Source organism: Meriones unguiculatus, chromosome 9 (genome assembly GCF_030254825.1).
Source record: "Meriones unguiculatus strain TT.TT164.6M chromosome 9, Bangor_MerUng_6.1, whole genome shotgun sequence".
Lineage (NCBI taxonomy): Eukaryota > Metazoa > Chordata > Mammalia > Rodentia > Muridae > Meriones > Meriones unguiculatus.
Window position 1 is genome coordinate 41,481,915 of NC_083357.1, and position 18,188 is coordinate 41,500,102.

The following is an 18,188-nucleotide window of genomic DNA, read 5'->3' on the forward strand; positions in this document are numbered from 1 at the left end:
TTCTGGGAAGCAATTCTCCTAGAAGAACCAATGTGGCAAGCAGGTTGGTGGTGTTCCCTGTGGGGTCTCAGGTCTAGTTTTCTGCTATACTTACTGTAAAGGTATTCTTGGTTGTCAACTTGACTGCATCTGGCAACACCTAAAACCCAAGAAGCTGGGTCCACCTGTGAGAGTTGTTTGTTTTCTTAATTAAATCATTTGACGTGGGAAGACCCACTTTTAACCCAGATTGTTTGAGGTGGGAAGAGCCACCATTAATCTGGGCCACATTGTTGGTTGGCAGCCGTCTAAAGGACACGGAAGAAGGAAGTTTTCCTTCTGCCTGCTTGTTCCTGCTCTTGCTGGCAGGTCCATCCCTTCTCTGGCATTAGAGCCTACTTCTTCAGGATCCTGATGTATACTGAAGACCAGCTGAGACATCCAGCTTTATGAACTAAATAACTAACTACTGGATTCTTGGCCCTTCTTTTGGTAGACAGCAAGTGTTAGACTAGCTGGACCACAGCCTGTAAGCCTTTCTAATAAATCCCGTGTGTGTGTGTGTGTGTGTGTGTGTGTGTGTGTGTGTGTGTTCTATTCCTCTAGAAAACTCAGAAGTGGTTTTAGTGCGACAGAAGTATACAGCTGAAATTTTTTAAGTATCTAGAATATGCTTTCCAATTTGCCAGCACCTACAGTAATTGAAGCTCATGATGTGAACTATTTTACAAACTTAAGGAGACAAATGCATTTGATTATCCTGACTCATCAATTGTGAAAGGCAATGGATTTGGTGAGTCTGTCTTTAAAACTTTTGGTAACTTGTGGGAAAGTGATGATGCCATTTGGTTGCTCCTAGAGAAAAGGAAAGAATTGAGTGATAAAATGAACCAGTACGTCTAGCATCTCAGAATGCAGTGAAGGACAGCAGTGAACTGAGTGACAAAATTGACCAGCTCCAGGTGCTCATTAACAATCTAAAGGTCTCTAAGTGTGCCATGAAAGAGAACCTTCTCCCCAGCAGCCACAGAGCTCAAGCTGCAGCCCTCATTATAAGGTTGGCTGATCTACAGTGACTTGAATTTTCAAGTCCCAGCTTCAGAGGGTGTCAGTGGTTTAAAAAAGGGCACTGATTGTCGAAGAATGGGATCTTGTAATGTGGGATGGAGATGCGTGGGAGGGCTCCACCGAGGCTCAGATTCTCAAGAGTTTATCTCAGCTGTAGTAGTCTCTCCTCCCTCAGCAGATGTCCTCCCGCCCTTCCCTCACCCCACCCGCTAAAATATTGCGTTTTCCACCTTTGACTGAGGAAATTAGTGCTTAATGGTCTGCTCACCCACAGTGACCTTCCCTGAAGGAGATGTCAAGAAAGGCAGAACTGATGTCCCTCAGGGCCCACCAATAGTCCTCTCCAGACATATAGCCAGACTTAAGGCTAAGCAGGCCTTCAGTTAGAAAGCATACTCCATGAAGAGATGTGCTAAAGAAGGTCATGAGTTGCTACTCATTCAAGCTGAAATCTGAGGAACATATGTGAAAATGGATTTTAAGGGTGAGGGATATGGTGGAGAGAACGTAAAACTGGATGAAGCTGAGGTTATTGATGTGGAGGTTATTGATGTGGAGGTTATTGATGTGGAGGTTATTGATGTGGAGTTTATTGATGTGGAGGTTCTATATTTAATATGGAAGCTCATGCAGTTAAAGAAAAGGTATCAAAAGTTTGTTTGAAGGGTTGGATAAAGCATTTATCCAAAAGATGGCCTACTGAAAAGGAGTTGGAGATGCCGATTAGTGTTGTGGAAGGATTTAAGGCTCCTTCGAGGCGAGAGTGGATGCACAGTGTAACACCCAGTCCTCCGCAATGGGAAGGTCCAGAAGGCATGCCCTTCACCACTCCTATAGGATGAGGGTGAGAGGGGCACCAGCACATTTGGAGAGCTGTGTCATCAACTGTGTGTGTGTGTGTGTGTGTGTGTGTGTGTGTGTGTGTCTGTGTGTGTGTGTGTGTGCAGACCTTAGGGTTGGTGATGCTGCTGCTCAGTTGGATGAATTAAATCCACTAGGTTTAATTTTAGCAGGAGCCAGGTGACAGCACTGAATGGTCAAGCAAGGTGATCATAGTTGCCATAATGGGCAACTAGACAAAGCAATGTCTATAATAACCTGACTCATAATGGGCAAAGTGACTTTTATGGTGGTATGACTTATGTGGACCTTTGGTATTGGCTAATCAATCATGCTGATTCCTGGCATGAAATATTGGGACTATATAAGCAATGGGATGGGGAATCTCAAATAAATGAAAGAAAGGCTATGGTGCATCATGGCATAAGGGAATCTCAGCCTGTAACCAGTTTCCAGACTTGAGTCAGTTTGCAGACCCAGAACTCCTTGATTGAAGGGATGGTCAGGTTCCCTGAGGAACCTGATAAAATACGTGAGAGTTGTACTGCTAGCTTTTCTCCAGCCTTCCCAAGAGGAACCTATAGCCTTTTACAAGGATAACTGTACACCTGGGAAAGGAAACAATCACGCTTCTGGATTAAAAGTGTGTGCCACCGTACCTGGCTAAGATTAACGTAGTTTTGGCTGATCTGACTCCCAATAGGTCCAGTGGTCTTCGAACTCATCTTGTGGTTATTTCCCTAGTCCCAGAATGAATAACTGGGATAGATACACTTAGGAGTTGGCAGGGTTCTCACATTGGTTCCCTGACCTGTCGAGTGAAGGCTGTTATGGTTGGAAGGGCTAAATGAAAATCTTTAGAGTTGCCCCTGCCTTGAAAAATTGTGAATCAAAAACATTATCAAGTCCCTGGAGGAACTGGCGAAATTAGTGCCAACATCAAGTACTTGAAAGATGAAGGGTGTGTGGTCTCTTGTATTGAAGTAGACCCACTAAACACTGCGCTTCTTTCCTGGAGGTGGGAGGGGTTCCCATCACGTCTGACTTTAACTCTCCTGTCTGGCCAGTGCAGAGCACAGCTGGATCATGGAGAAGGACAGCTGACTAATTGAAATCTCAGTGAAGTAGTAACTCCAGTTGCAGCTGCTGTACCAGATGTGGCATCCTTCTTTAAGCAAATTAACATATCTCCTGGTACGTGATTGATGTGCAGCTATTGGTCTAGCAAACGCCTTTTTCTCAGTACTTGTCCAGAAGGACCACCAGAAGCAATTTGCTTTCAGTTGGCAAGGCCAACAGTATACATCCAGTTTTACCTCAGGGATATATTCATTCTCCAGTCCTGTGTCATAACCTAGTTCAAAGGCATCTCAATCATTCTGTCTTGTCCACAAAATACCACACTGATATACTATACTGATAACATTATGCTTATTGGATCAAGAGAGCAGGAAATAGCAACCACTTTTGACTCATTGGTAGCACATATGTGTATCAGGATAGGAAATAAATCCAACTAAAATTTAAGAGCCTTCTACCTCAGTGAAATTCTTTGGAGTCCAGTGGAGGGGCATACAGAGGTTTTTTTTTCTAAGGTGTAGGATAAGTTATTGCACCTGGCCCCTCCACCATCAAGAAAGAAGCGCATGTTTAGGGCCTATTTGGATACTAGAGACAGCACATTCCTCACTTGGATGTGTTACTCTAGCCCATAAACCAAGTGACTCAGAAAGCTGCTAGCTTTGAGTGGGGCCTGGAAAAGGAGATGGCTGTTCAGCGGGTCCAGGCTGCTGTGCTGGCTGCTCTACCAGTTGAACCACACAATCCAGCAGACCCGCTGGTACTTGAGGTGTCAGTGGCAGATAGGGATGCCATCTGCAGGCCCCTATTGTGTCACAGAAGAGATATTTGGGATTTGGCGATAAGGCTCATCTTCAAACAATTATTCTCCCTTTGAAACACCGTTCTTGTCCCGCTATTGGGCCGTAGTGGAAACTGAACATTTGACAGTGGGCCACCAAGTTAATATGCAACCTGAGCTGCCCATCATGAGGCGGGTGTTATCAGACACACAAGGCCATCAAGTAGAAAGTGCACAGCAGCACTCTATTCTCACATGGAAGCGGGATGTGTGGGACAGGCCTGAGCAGGTCCTGAAGGCACAAGCGAGTTACACAAGAAGTTACCCAAACGTCTATAGTTTCTATTCCTGTACAATGCTGGCAGCTTCCAAGCGTGCATCTTGGCACTAGCCCAATGATTGGCTGACTGAGGAAGAGAAGACTAGGGCCTGGTTTACTGATGGTTCTGTACATTTTGCAGGCACCACACAGAAGAGGACAGCTGCAACGTTACAACCCCCTTTCAGGGACAACCCTGAAAGACAGTGGCAAAGGGAAATCTTCACAGTGGGCAGAACTTTAGGCATTACACATGGCCATGAAATTTTGTTTGGAAGGAAAAATGGGCAGACGTGTGATTGTTTACTGATTAACTGTCAGATTGGCTAGCTTGTCAGTGACTTGGAAAGAGTGCGATTGGAAAATTGGTGAGAAAGACATCTGGGCAATAAGCATGTGGATGGATCTCTCCGAATGGGCAAAGGATGTGAAGACACTTGTGTTCTGTTGTAAATGTCATTGAAAGGTGACTTCAACAGTCAAGTGGATAAAATGGCCCTTTCTGGTAGTTAGCTTCTTTCAGCAATCCTGTCATTGCTCAGAGGCCCTTGAATAAAGTGGCCAAGGTGGCAGAGGTGGGGTTTATGCATGGGCTCAACAACCTAGACTTGCACTCACCAGGGCTGAGCTGGCACAGCTGCTGTTGAGTGCCAGATCTGCCAACAGCAGAGACTAACTCTGAGCCCCAGATATAATACCATTCCCCAGGGTGAGCAGCCACAGACTGGGTGGCAGGTTGACTATGTTGAACCATTCCTCCACGGAAAGAACAATGCTTTATATTTAGTGGAGTAATTACTTATTCTGGTTATGGGTTTTCCTTTCCTGCATGTAATGCTACCATCTGTGGACTTACAGAATCCCTTATTCATTGTCATGATATTTGCACAGTATTGCTTCTGACCAAGGAACTCATTTCACAGCCAGAGGAGTCTAAGAGTGGGCCCATGATCAAGGAATCCACAGGTCTTACCATGTCCCCCACTATCCTGAAGCAGCTGGCATGACAGAAAGATGGAATGACATTTTGAAGACAAAGTTACCAATTTGGTGTCGGCAGCTTTGGAGGGCTGGTGCGGGCTCCTCCAGAATGCAGTATATGCTTTGAATCAGCACCCAAGATATGGTGCAGTTTCTCCCAAAGCCAAAGCCCACAGTCCCAGGAACCGAGGGGGTAGAAAAAGGGAATGGTTCCACTCACTATCACCCCTAGTGACCCACTAGGAATACTTTTGCTTCCTGTTCCCACAACCTTGAGTTCTGCTGACCTAGAAGTTTTGGTTCCAGAGGAGGGAACCCTCCTGCCAGTAGACACAACAAACATCCCATCGAACTGGAAGCTCAGACTTTCCTCTGGCCACTTCGGGCTTCTGAGGCCCTTAAACCAACAGGCTAAGAAAGAAATAACAGTGTTAGGAGGGGTGGTTGAGCCAGATCACCAAGGGGAAATTGGATTGCTTCTTCATAATGGAGGTAAGAAAGATGATGTCTGCAGTGCCAGAGGTTCTTTAGGGAATCTCTTGGTGCTACCGTGTCCTGTGAGTAAAGTCAATGGGAAAGTACACCAGCCCAATCCAGGCAGGATGACAAAGAATATAGACCCTTCAAGACTGAAGGTATGGGTCACTCCCCCAGGAAAAGAGCCAAGACCTGCTGAGGCACTTGTTGAGGGTGGAGGAAATATAGACCAGGTCACAGAGGAAAGTAGTTATAAATATCAGCTAAGGCCATATGGCCAGTTGCAGAAGCAAGGATTAGAATCAACATGAATGGTTCTGTCGTATTTTGTGAAGAATACATTTTCTTTTCTTGATATCTCTATCCTGTAATACAACATCAATTAAGAGAACATCAGTAGTTACTATATTTAAGTTTTGAGACGCAAAAAGAAGGTCCCTCGAGGGATATTGCCACCTTTTCCAAAATTTATTATGTGTTTGCGGTTTATGAGGGACAGTTATATCACATTAGGTATAATTATGACCTGGTTAAATACATAATGCGTTTTCGATTATATGTGGAATAGTTATATCATGTGGGGTGTAATTATGACCTGGTATTGTTTTCATGGGGAAATTATGCATGGCATAAGGAGAGAAGAGTGTGTCAGGTTGACAAGGGTGAACCTGTGATGGCTATTCTTGGTTGTCAACTTGATGACATTTGGAATGAAGTAAAACTTAGCAACTTACAGGTCCACCTGTGAGATTTTTTTCCCCTTAATTAAATCATTTTAAGTGAAAAGACCCACTTTTAATCTTTTGAAGGGAAGATCCACCTTTAATCTGGGCCACATTGTTGGCTAGCAGCCGTCTAAAGGACAGGAAAGAAGGAAGTTTTTCACTCTGCCTGCTTGTTCTCGTTCTTGCTGGCAAGTCCATCCCTTCACTGTCACTGGAGCCTACTTCTTCAGGATCCTGATGTATACTGAAGACCAGCTGAGACATCCAGCCTCGTGGACTGAACTACTCATGAATATACAACTGCAATCTGGCTTTTAAGCTGCATTATAATCATACCATATGATTGCTATGGCTTATTTTGCTCTTGACCTTGTGGACATCTGGATCCCAAAGATTCTTTTATGTCACTCATTCCTGTAAAAACAGTACAGTCTCCCCATGCACATCACACCTGAGGCTTGAGACCTTTGGGGGCTTTGTTTCATTGGCAGCACTGAGCCCGGGGCATCCTGTATGCTGGGCAGGCTCACTACCACTGAGCCACTTCCCAGACTCTAGCTTGTCTACTACTTTAGCTCTCTTTGAACAAATAGGTAACAACCCTCTGGTCACAGAAAACGTTAAACTGGTCCGTGTTTTAAGGCTTCTGGACTCTCACATAGGGCCACCTTTGTCCCCTGAGGCTACACTGCTGATAGTGATGTGCTTGTTTTCTGCTCTGATGAGTGAATAAGCTTCTGAGCCGTCACATGGCTGCTTTAAGTCGGGGAGAAGAAAGTGCCCCAGTGGGAGACCTTTTCTTATGCACATGCTCACCACCTCTGCTCAAAAGTGGATAGTTAAGGACACTCAGGCAGGCGGCAGAGATTATTAGCCAGGGAAGACACATTTGAACTTGCTGAAAGGGTTGCCTTTGTACCTGGGAAGGCGGGCCTTGCTCGGTCTCTATCCCAGCAGCCTTTCCCTTTTCAAGCTTGCAGAGTCTGAATAGCTGTCTTTTACCCACTAATCCCCACAGGAATGTGGCTTCGGCTACGGGGAGGATGCTCAGTGTGTGCCCTGCCGGCCGCACAGGTTCAAGGAGGACTGGGGCTTCCAGAAGTGCAAGCCATGTGTGGACTGTGCATTGGTGAACCGCTTCCAGAGGTCCAACTGTTCCCACACCAGTGACACCGTCTGCGGGGACTGCTTGCCAGGGTGAGTTGGGCTGTTTCCTCTGTTACTTTAGTAAATGTTTCCCAAGGCCTTTCTCTGTTCCCTCTAAACTTGAAAGCACAGTGATACTGAGAGACCAAAAGATTAAAAATCAGCAGCTATTAATATTTAAGGCCTGAACTAGCTGGATGGAGAAGTCCAGGAATGCCCTGAGGGGAAGAACCGCCTTACTGCATTCTTTTCCCACCCACTAGAGATACAGTTGCTAGGAAACTGGCCCATCCCCCTAGGGAGGGACACCAGGTCATTATGGGAACCCTCCTATAGCCAATCAATTAAAAATGTAGCATTTTGACTAGTAGATGCTTGCCAGGCAGGAATCACCCCTGCCTTGGGCATGCTGGGAGGGACCAGAATCTTTAAATCACCCAACTAACCTGAGCATGGCATGCTCGGCTCTCACCACTTCGATGGTGGGGGGTGTGGGTCCAAGCTGCAGCTTGTAATTTATAATAAAAAAAAAACCTCATGTATTTACAGGGGAGTCTATTTATTTCTAGTCTTTTGGGGTTCGTGAACTGGGCAGAACATTTTGGGGGCTCATCCAGGATCTGATGGCAACATCTGGAACTCATGTCTCATTCCTTTGGCAGCCTCCAAGCTTACTCTGAGTCAGGCTCTGGTGACAAGGCAGAAGAGCAGTCACACTGGAAGAATAGAAACACGTGGACAGATGGACAAAGGAATTGACAGGCAGCTCACAAAGGATAGTATTTTTGAAAAATACCACAAAAGCTGTAGCTATTCCCTGAGTCCCTGGAATAGGTTGGAGGAGAAAGTAGCAGAGATTTCTGGCCTTGTGGTGCTTACATTCTACTGACTTTTGAAAGTATTAATCTGGGCCAAGAGAATGTCTTATGATGCGCGGAGGGGGTACCACGGTGAGCCCATGGCAAGGTGTACCCCTTGAAGAATCTGGTATAGGGAAGATTATTGGGGGAGGGGAAGAGGACTTGGAGAAGGTATAGAGGCAGGGAGTGAGCCATGAGGGCAGAGAGAGGGGGCAGGGAGGGAAAGAAAGGGGCATCTAGGACACACAGAGAGAAACAGCTGGAACAGAGAGAGCAGAGAGTGATGGGTGGTTCTTTTATGGGCCACATACACCTGTCACACCTGGTGGTGGTGGCAGATGATGACCAGGACGTTTCTAGGCCCCTGAGGGCGACCAGCAGAGTCACCTGCACACTAACAGAATGGCTCCGCAGGTGAAAACACTTGCCACTAAACCTCCTTACCTGTGTTCAAACCCCAGGACCCACCTCACAGAGAGAAAATCAACTCTCCTCAAGTTGTCCTCTGATCCCCACCTGCATGCCATGACACACCCCCTCCCCCAAATAAATGTTTGAAAAATAGCATCTCACAGTATTTTTTTAAAAAAGAGAGAGGGCTAAGGATGAAGCTCAGGGATAATGTACTTGCCATGTGTGTGCAGAGCTGTGGGTTCAGTACCTGCTACACACACACAGGAGTCACAGGAGGAGAAAAGAGCAGAATAGATAGAGTAGAAGAGATAGAGGAGAGCCTTCCATGGACTCAGTGACAGGCATCCTGGAAGGTCCACATGTAGCTAGCTACCTAAGTACATCTCTTGACAGATGTGGGGTGTACTAACATTTCAGCCTGCTCTGTGACTGGCTTTTCATTTTCTGGGTGGTGTCTTTGAGGTACAAAAGTTCTTAGTTTTGAAGAAATACAACATACCTATTTTTTCATATGTGTATTTGGCTTTAGAACACAATTTTTGCAGTTCTGGGTCCCTGTAGAGGGGACTAGCTGGCTCGTCATATTCTCATCAAGAATACATGAAGGATTTCTGCAACTCAATTAATTAAAAAAGACCATCAGTTACACTACGGATAAAGGCTTCGAATAGATGCTTCTCCAATAACACAAGCAAATGGCGAATATGCAGAAAAGGTGCTTGCAGATCTGAACCACAGCCACTCACACCCACTAGAGTAGCCACAGATGAGAAGTCGGGCAGTTACACATGTTTGTAGGATATGGGGAAATGGGAACCTTCCTATATGACTGGTGGGCATGTCAAATGGGTGACCACATTAGGAAACAAGCTGAAATTTCCTCAAGAAGTTGAATGCAGAGATTCATAGTCTCAACACCTCTGTTCTTGGGCATATAATCAAGAGATTTGAAAACTGTTATGCGTACAGAAATCTGACACACTGATGTTTGTAGTGATATTACACATAACAGCCAGAAGCTTGGGGCAGCCCTGCTATGGAATGAGTTGGTCCTCTCCAGAATTTAGGTGCCACTGTGATGCCACAGGTGGGTCCTGATGGATTCTTTCTCCTGAACTGTCTAAAGAGACTGGCAGGGAAAATTTGTCCCTTTCTTGCCCTTCTACCTTCTGCCATGTTAAGACATAGTGTTCCTTCCTTTATGAAGATGCAGCAAGAGGGCTGCCTCTAACAGTCTCTGTCTCTGCCGCCTAGACCCTGGGCCTCCCAGCTTCTAGACTCATGAGAAATGATTTCTGGTTTTTAAAGGTAACCTAGTCTGTAGTATTTCCTTTTATCATTCTAGAAAGACTTCAGACAAACCCAAACATCCATCCACTGGTGAATGGATGGACAACACAGTGTAGATTTGAATGATGAAATATTATCCAGCAATAAAGGAAGGAAATAAAGCATTTCCAGGAAGGAAGTGTTGACACCTGCTAATATAGATGAAAAAATAATTGTGTTCAGTGAAAGAGGACAGTCATAAAAGGCTGCATATCTAATGGTCACTTAGTGACATGCCTAGAACAACAAATATACAGATATGAAAAACCCACTTGGGCTGCCTGGGCTGAGGGCTGGGGAGCATTGTGAAGGATGAGGGTGATGCTAGTGGTTACAAGTTTTTCTGGGGGTGATAAAATGTTCTACTATCAACTATGGAGATAGATACCTAATTCCATGACTATTATGTGGGAAGCCAAAGTTCATTCTCAAGCTGTGTGCATGGGACATCTGCTTGCTTGGCAAGTTGCTTTGTTATTTAGTATTCGGAAAAAACATATTTTTGTCCTGGCCTTTACCTTGAAACAGAAAGAAGCAGGAGGTTTTGCCAAGTTTCTTTAACTTGTCTGTAAGACCTTTGGACCATGTCTGCCATACAGGAATGTGGTCTTAGAGAACAGGACTGACTGTTCGATGAACCCTATCCTTGTAATGATGTGAATTGTTTTGCTTCGTCTTTAAAAAGAAGCTGTTGAACTGAATGCCCTCCCGGAACTGTCCTAAGTTTTCTGTCTCTTTCTTTAAAACTGTAATTTCTCAATCCCCACTCATTCCGTCATGTCCCAAATTACCTACGGCTGGTTCCGACACTATAACACCACCACTGGTGTGCAACCCTTTCGGTGGGTAATGTGTGTAGTATGTGAATTATGTCTCAACAAATCTGTCATTTAAAAACTGAACTAACCAAAAGGGTCATAGTTACAAAGCTCATAAGTTATGACCGTACACGTATACGTAGCTATGACCGTACTAGAGGGACTGTTCTTTTGTGTTGCTTTTAGATAGGATCTTGCAGTGTAGCTTGGGGTAACCTTGAACTCCGCATTCTCCTGCCTCTGTAGATATACAGGATGACAGGTATGCCCCACCATGCCCAGCTATTAATAGTTTTACTCTTATGCAAGCTTAATTGAAGAACATGCCTGGAACACCTGACATGCCTCTATTGCCCGTGATCTACAGTTCTGTGAAGGAAGTATGTCTGTGCATGCCTTGTCTCATCTGGGGAACAGGGCTAAACTGAGGCTCCCGGGTGCAGACCAAGGGGAGGTGGCAGCAGAGAGACTGTGAGGAAGGCAGGACCTGGGGACTTGCTTTTCCGAAGCAGCCCCCTGGGCTTTTACCAAGAAGCCCACTGGGGTGTGCTGTGTACGTGTGCACATATGTATGCATGCACACACCATTCGAGGCTCCTGGGTACCCACTAATTCTGCTCCTTGTTTGTAAGCCCACCTATTGTCACTTGAGTCTATCCCTTTACTTTCAGCAGTATTAATTTATTTTTTAAGCAGATGCCTATATGTTGTAAAGTTATCAATGAATAGAAATTTGAATGATGGGTGACAAAACATTTATATGATTAGTTTAAAATTATACCATTTCTAAGGCAGCATTCATATACGAGCAGATGATAATTCTACAGTATTTAAAAAGTACTCCTGTAGTTTGACTAGCTTTCTGTGGAGAGGACAAACAGTTGAAACCCATTTTGCAGATAGATAAACTAAAGCAGAAAGCAAAAACCAAGTATTCTTGCTTTAGAGACAGACAGTGTTCTCAAGATCATGCCCAGGTCATCATTGTTACCTCTGGTACCATTCTTGCCTCCTCAGCCTTAGACTCATTGCTCCTGGAGGCCACACCCACCTAACCTCCTCTTTCCACAGCTCTGTGAGAGTGTGGTATATGTGTGTATGTGTGTGGTGTGTGTGTGCATGCGTGTGTACGTCAGTGTCTTCGATGCCCACAAGCTAAGGGATGACAAAGACCCAGTTCCTTAGCTTCCCAAAATGTTCATTGACTTCCTGCCAGTAGCTTACAAGCTGTCATCTGAGAATCTTAGCACCTTGCAGAGTTGTTGGAGGAATGAAAATGTAAAGCATACAAGTTCTTAGGAGAGGGCCTAGTCCCTGATGAACACTGCGTAGATACCAGACAGGCTTGCCCATCAGTAGCCTTGCAGCCAGCAAGGCTTTGTGTGGCTGTGTTTTGTTTTTTGTTTGTTTGTTTGCTTGCTTGTTTTATATCAGTTTGACATAAGCTAGAGTGTTATCGGGAAGAGGACATTAACTGAGAAAACGCCTTTCTTAGACTGGCCTGTAGGCAGGCTTGTGGGCATTTTATTTTATTTTTTCCTTTTTGGTTTTTTGAGACAGGGTTTCTCTCTGTAGCCTTGGCTGTCCTGGACTCACTTTGTAGACCAGGATGGCCTCGAACTCACAGCAATCCGCCTGCCTCTGCCTCCAAAGTGCTGGGGATAAAGGTAAGCACACCACCGTACCCAGCCTGTGGGGCATTTTATTTACTAATGACTGATGTGGGTGGATCCAGGCAACTGTAGGTAGTGTGTGTGTGTGTGTGTGTGTGTGTGTGTGTGTGTGTATGTGCATGCATGTGTGTGTGTGTGTGTGTGATTATGTATGCACCACCCCTCCATGGCATCAGCTGCTTTCTCCAGGTTCCTGCCTTTAGTTTCTTTTGTCTTGGCTTCCCTCCATGACAGACTGTAACTGTAAGCTGAAATAAAGTCTATCCTCTCCAAGAGGCTTTTGGTTGTGGTGTGTTGGCTGTTTTGTTTATATATATTTATTATTTACAAGTGCTCTGCCATACACACCAGAAGAAGGCACCAGATCTCACTATAGATGGTTGTGAGCCACCATATGGTTGACTGGGAATTGAACTCAAGACCTTTGGAAGAACAGCCAGTGTTCTTAACCTCTGAGCCATCTCTCCAGCCTGGTCATGGTGTATATCACAGCAATAGAAACTAGAAGAGGCTGCTTGTGTCCGAGTGACAGTGAGCCTCATGTGGCCCATGCTTTCTCTTCCACGGGGAGCTAGAACTCTGTTCTGAAAAGGGTGACCTGGTTTCTAGTTCTTCAGTGCTCCTGGGAGCGATGCCATTTAGCAAGCATTTCCTCTTTCCACAGAAAGTAGACACTTTCTGTGGGTTGTCACCAAACAGTGCTGCTAAACCAGAAGTATTGTTTGCTCCTTACACAGGAGGAAACTGGTCCTTAGCAACTTGTGAGTAGGGGGCCAGGGATTCTCCCAGTATTGAGCCTCCTGCTTTGGGCCTGCTGAAACCGGAACGTCTCATAGAAAATGATTCACTTCATCTACTCATTCCTTCTCCCATGCCCATTCTACCCTCAAGCTTCCCCATGGACTGGCCCTAGCTCTTAAGAGCTATTTGAACTGGCTTGCACATTTTATGTCCTCTTCTCCCATTGCCCAAATTCTTACCCTGTCAGGAGGTGACAGTGAGTGGCGCTGTTGGTGGGGCCTGGGCTCTTAGGTTAATGCTTCAGCCTGTCACTGGCATTTGTGCAGTTTCAATCAAGGGGTCATGGCTATGAACTGCTGAGCAAGGCACACAGAGAGCTGAACGGCTGGCTTGGAGTGTCAGCACAAACAAAGCAGTGTGAATAAACCAAGGCATCGTTGCACCCATCGACCATCCTGTGCGTGGCAGAGTTAAGCCTTGGCTTGACTGGGCCTGACAGGGCACAAGCCAGCGCACTGTAAAACCGGAGCTGACTGTGCCGTAGCTCTGCACAGCGGAAGTGCTCTCGCTGGTGGAAGTGTGAAGGTCTACCACAGGCTAACCAGTTTAACTTGGATTGAGATCAATTAAAACTGCCTCCTCACAACCACAGTCACTGAGTTTCGCATCTGTAAGATGTATTTACACGCCACTTTTCATCACATAGCGCACAAGCAAAGTCCCATGTGGGTTTCTTTTGTCTTTTTATATTATGTGTGTGAGAGCCAAGAGCAGATTTACCATGGAGCTTCGGAAGCCGGTTAACCAGACACTTTGTACAATGAGTGTCTGTGTTCCCTTTCATTTTGTTTCATTTAAAAATTTATTTCCTACCTCTCTTGGATAGGAAATTCAGTTGCAAAAGTCTCTGTGTCCCAAATTGTGGTACTCTCAGTAAGCTAAAGAGAGAGCAAGATGGCTCGTGATAGAACATGCACCTAATTAGCATGAGATGATGGCCATGCAGACTCAAAGACCAGAGTTCGTCCATAAAGCCCACAGTCAAAGCCAACCCTCGTGTGTGTGTGTGTGTGTCTTCCTAGCACAGAGTAGCCCAGGTGATGAATTCCAGGCTAGTGAAACTGCCCCAAAAAACACAAGGTGGAAGGAGCAACACTGGAGATTGACCTTTGATCTCAGCAGAATAATGAATAACGCAGTAGGAAGCTGTGCCACTCCTATGGGAATGAATCTAAAACTGATAAATTAGATCAAATCCCAGATACATTCAGTGACTAGTCAATCTACTTTATTTGACTATGAAAATGTGCTCAGCTAATATCTGATACCATGGTGCAAAGACAGATAAACAAGCCAAAAGAATACAAAACGGAGCCTAGAAATCAGCCCTTGCCTATACGGTTGGTGCTTTTTGACAGTGGTGCCAAGATTAGAAAGTGCGTAAAGAACGGCTTCCCTGGAAATAGAATTAAGGAAATGGGATATTTACATGGGAGCAATAGAAGGACTCTTACCAAAGAGCAGCGTATTTGTGAGGCTGCCGGTAAAGGAGCCTCTGGTGCGTCTGAATGATCACTAAATACTGAGAAGGACCAGGCAGAAAGGGGCTGCGCAGGCGCAGTTCACAGGAAGGGACGCAGGAGCCGCCAGCGCTGGTCCGTAGACCCACTGCTACACAGAAAAAATGTAAGAGTTCTGGGCCCTGTTTTGTCTCAAGGGGTCTCCCTGTGTAGCTCCGGCTGGCCTCAGTCCTCCTGGGTTTACAGGCATGCCAGCACACAGCACACTCAGCTAAAACTTTTTCCAAACTACTATGAGGCTTCTAGAATTACCAGCCTGCTCACCGTGCACAGTAAACCTAAGGTCAGACTCTATTGCACAGGATAATCACTAAATTACCAGTCAGGTGGTAATGACAGAAGGCATTGGTTGTGAAAAGCACCTCCCCCAGAGAGGAAGATGAAGATTCAGTTTTGAGATGTGAGTAAGTGAACGCACTTTAGTAGACCTTAAAACTTGTTTTCTTCTCTATCTTTAGCATTTTTACTTTTATTTTATTGTAGGGATGGTTTCAGAGTCTCTTGTCTGCCTGTCCTCGACTCCCCGAACCCCATACCCTCCCACCCTGTGTTTATTTGTGTGCATACACTATCCTTTCCCTTACTTTCCAAGTAAAAATGATATATTTCCACGTTAATTTGCATTCATTTGATTATGTAGGAGTTTAAGCATCTAAAACCAGTGGAAACTTTGGTTTAATTATGAATAATGCTCTTCGGAGAATGAATGTTTTGCCTTTTTTATCCAGTTGTGGCTTCACTTTCACAGTAATAATTTTAAGTTTGTCCTTGTTGGTTTATTTATTTACAAGCAGTAGTGTAATCATAATAATTTTTTATTTGGAGCTTCTCATTAGCAATATTGTTTTATGGTTTCCCTTACAACAATATATGTGTGTATGTGTGTGTGTGTGTCTATGTATATGTGTGTATATATATAAAGTCTTGAATGACGTGAATTCCTACCATCTAGAAATAACCATAATTAGTATTAGCATGCATCATCCCTATAAACATTTCTAATAAAAATATATATGCTACATTTGGGCTCCTAGATTTCAAATGCTAAATCTAGCAGTTCATTTAAGAGGTGTTGTGACTTAGAGTGCAGCAGAATGCCAGAGCTCATGGCTTCGTATTCCCTGTCTAGCATCCCACCGTAGTCCAGAAAAAGTGGACAGGGATGAATGGGGAGGCTTTCCGTAGGGAATTGAGACCGTGCGCTGTTTACCATGTGCTCAGCCTGTGGCTGCTTCTTACTCCTCCAAAAGCTCGGTTCTAGGGGCTGCTGGTAACCCATGATGTCACACTTGGCTGCAGCAGTGAGCTTTGATGACGCCACTAACCAGGACTCTCCTTTCTCTTCCAGATTTTATCGAAAGACCAAACTTGTTGGTTTTCAAGACATGGAGTGTGTGCCCTGTGGAGACCCACCTCCTCCCTACGAACCACACTGTGAGTGATGCGCCAAGTGACAGCAGACCTTAACACACACACACACACACACACACACACAAAACAAAACAAAAAACAAAAAAAAAAAACCTGTCTTTACCATGGGACTTCTAGTGTGCACTCTTATCCAGACTCTAATAGAATTGAGCCTCAGTCAACAGTGACCTTTGATTTTGTGTACCCAGGGGAAACAAACTTTGCATGGTTGTGCCACATCATTTGCATCCTTCATCTTAGATGCTCAGTGCAGGAGACCAGGTTCCCTGGGTTGTCCATGTATTAATGCCCGCACACTCTGAAGATTCCTTTTCTCTGTCCTTGATAGGATCACACGGGGTATCTCCCTTTCTGACATTCCTTCTGGGGCTCCCTTGCCCTCCATAATACATTCGCTGCATTCCCTTGCTCATTCCTTTTGTTTTTCTCACCTATCAAATCAGTGAAGAGAGAGAATTCATTGCCTTCATCAGGGCTGGGGCAGCAGTACCAGAGACACTTGAGTCTTTGTGTTAACATTAGTCTTTTTGACCATTACTTCCTCCCACTCCTTGGAAACAAGGGCATTTATTGTGTTGTCGGTCTGCATGGTAGTTGCTCACTGTCTTAATGCTTGGCAAAGCTGGCCAGCAAACACTATAGGCAAGGGATGGGATCAGCCAGCCATGGGCGAGGCCCAGCAAGGCTTGCAGTTGGGCTTCAGCGCCCAGGCAGGTGCACGTTCCCTCTGGCATCTGTTGGCACGAGCTTGCTGGGGATCACTGTTGGACAAGCTTTCCGATCCATGGTATCTGCCCTCTTGTTTCTTTCTGTAACATAACTTCCTTCCAAAGGAATTGCAAGTGGCCCCATCATTTGATAAGGTTCCAGGAGGGCTATGAAATTTTTGTGGTCCATATTCCCACTTCCTTCACGAAAATACGTTACATTGCATTATTCATTTGAAGTGACAGAAATGCAAAGCAAACAAAGGACAACGAAACAGGACCATGGAAAAGTGTCCCGAGGCTCATTTATAACATCCGAACATTCACCAAATCACTCACCAGCTGAAGTTTGGGTGCCATGAAGCGGTCACAGCAGAGCAAGTTACTTGGTGTGCGATCCTCAGTGCTGGGGTTAGCCCAGATTTGGCAGTGAGAATGCTATCTGTGTCCACAGACAACAAAAACTGTCTCCACAGTTGGTGAAGGGCGCAGACGGTAGCCCAGCCCACACCTTTCTGGCAGCATGCTTGAACCACACTTCACTGTCTCCTTACACAAAGCTGCACTGTCTGATCTGGCGGCCTTTTCCTAGTCGGTGCATCATTTCACCAAACTCTACAAACCTACCATATAGGAGATATTGATGGACCTTCTCCATGCATCTACACATGACAGGTCACTTGCCAGTTAAAACTCACGGACCTGGTCCTGCTCCACCAGTTGCTTTCAGGTGGCAAGCTCATCTGTCACAAACAGCCTCAGTGCAGCCCGGGTTAGAGCTGGAAAGTACTAGGGTCCTCCCCCCACCAACACACTTAATGTGCTGGGTTTGGTTTCATATAATCAAAAGTCTGAGGCTTTGGAATGTTTTGCCTTTAGGGTTCTAGCTCAACTTAGATAGCATGAAAGGGCCTTTGAGCACAGGGACTCATCTGCCTCATGTGTTATGAAGCTTTCAGTCTTACAATTTGGAAACGGCGATGAATTAGTTTGGCATGTAGAGATACACACTTCTCTACGTGTCAAACTTTCTAGAAAGTAAAGAAAAACGGATGTGAAGTCCAAAGTACAGTGGGCCCAGATGAGGGCTTTCACATCACAGATGGAGAGAGCCTGGGGTCTGGGTGTGCTTCATCTCTGTCAGAGAGCTTTGCTGTCTTTGGCACCCTCCTCAGGAAGCAGTCCAGAGCTTAACTAATCCCCTCAAAGGAGATCTGGAAGTCTTTGGGGGAAATTATG

The 18,188-nt window shown here is 45.3% G+C and overlaps 1 protein-coding gene across 4 annotated transcripts in view; it reads left to right on the plus strand.

The window, feature by feature from the left end:
- The window catches only part of Tnfrsf19 (TNF receptor superfamily member 19), an 86,162-nt gene that overhangs the window by 36,413 nt on the left and 31,561 nt on the right, over nt 1–18,188 (plus strand). For all 4 annotated transcript variants that reach the window (XM_060391080.1, XM_021650141.2, XM_060391082.1 and 1 more), the window contains exons 4-5: nt 7,269–7,447; nt 16,160–16,245. In XM_060391080.1, the coding sequence (XP_060247063.1) occupies nt 7,269–7,447; nt 16,160–16,245 (265 nt within the window). The remainder of the gene's footprint in view (nt 1–7,268; nt 7,448–16,159; nt 16,246–18,188) is intronic.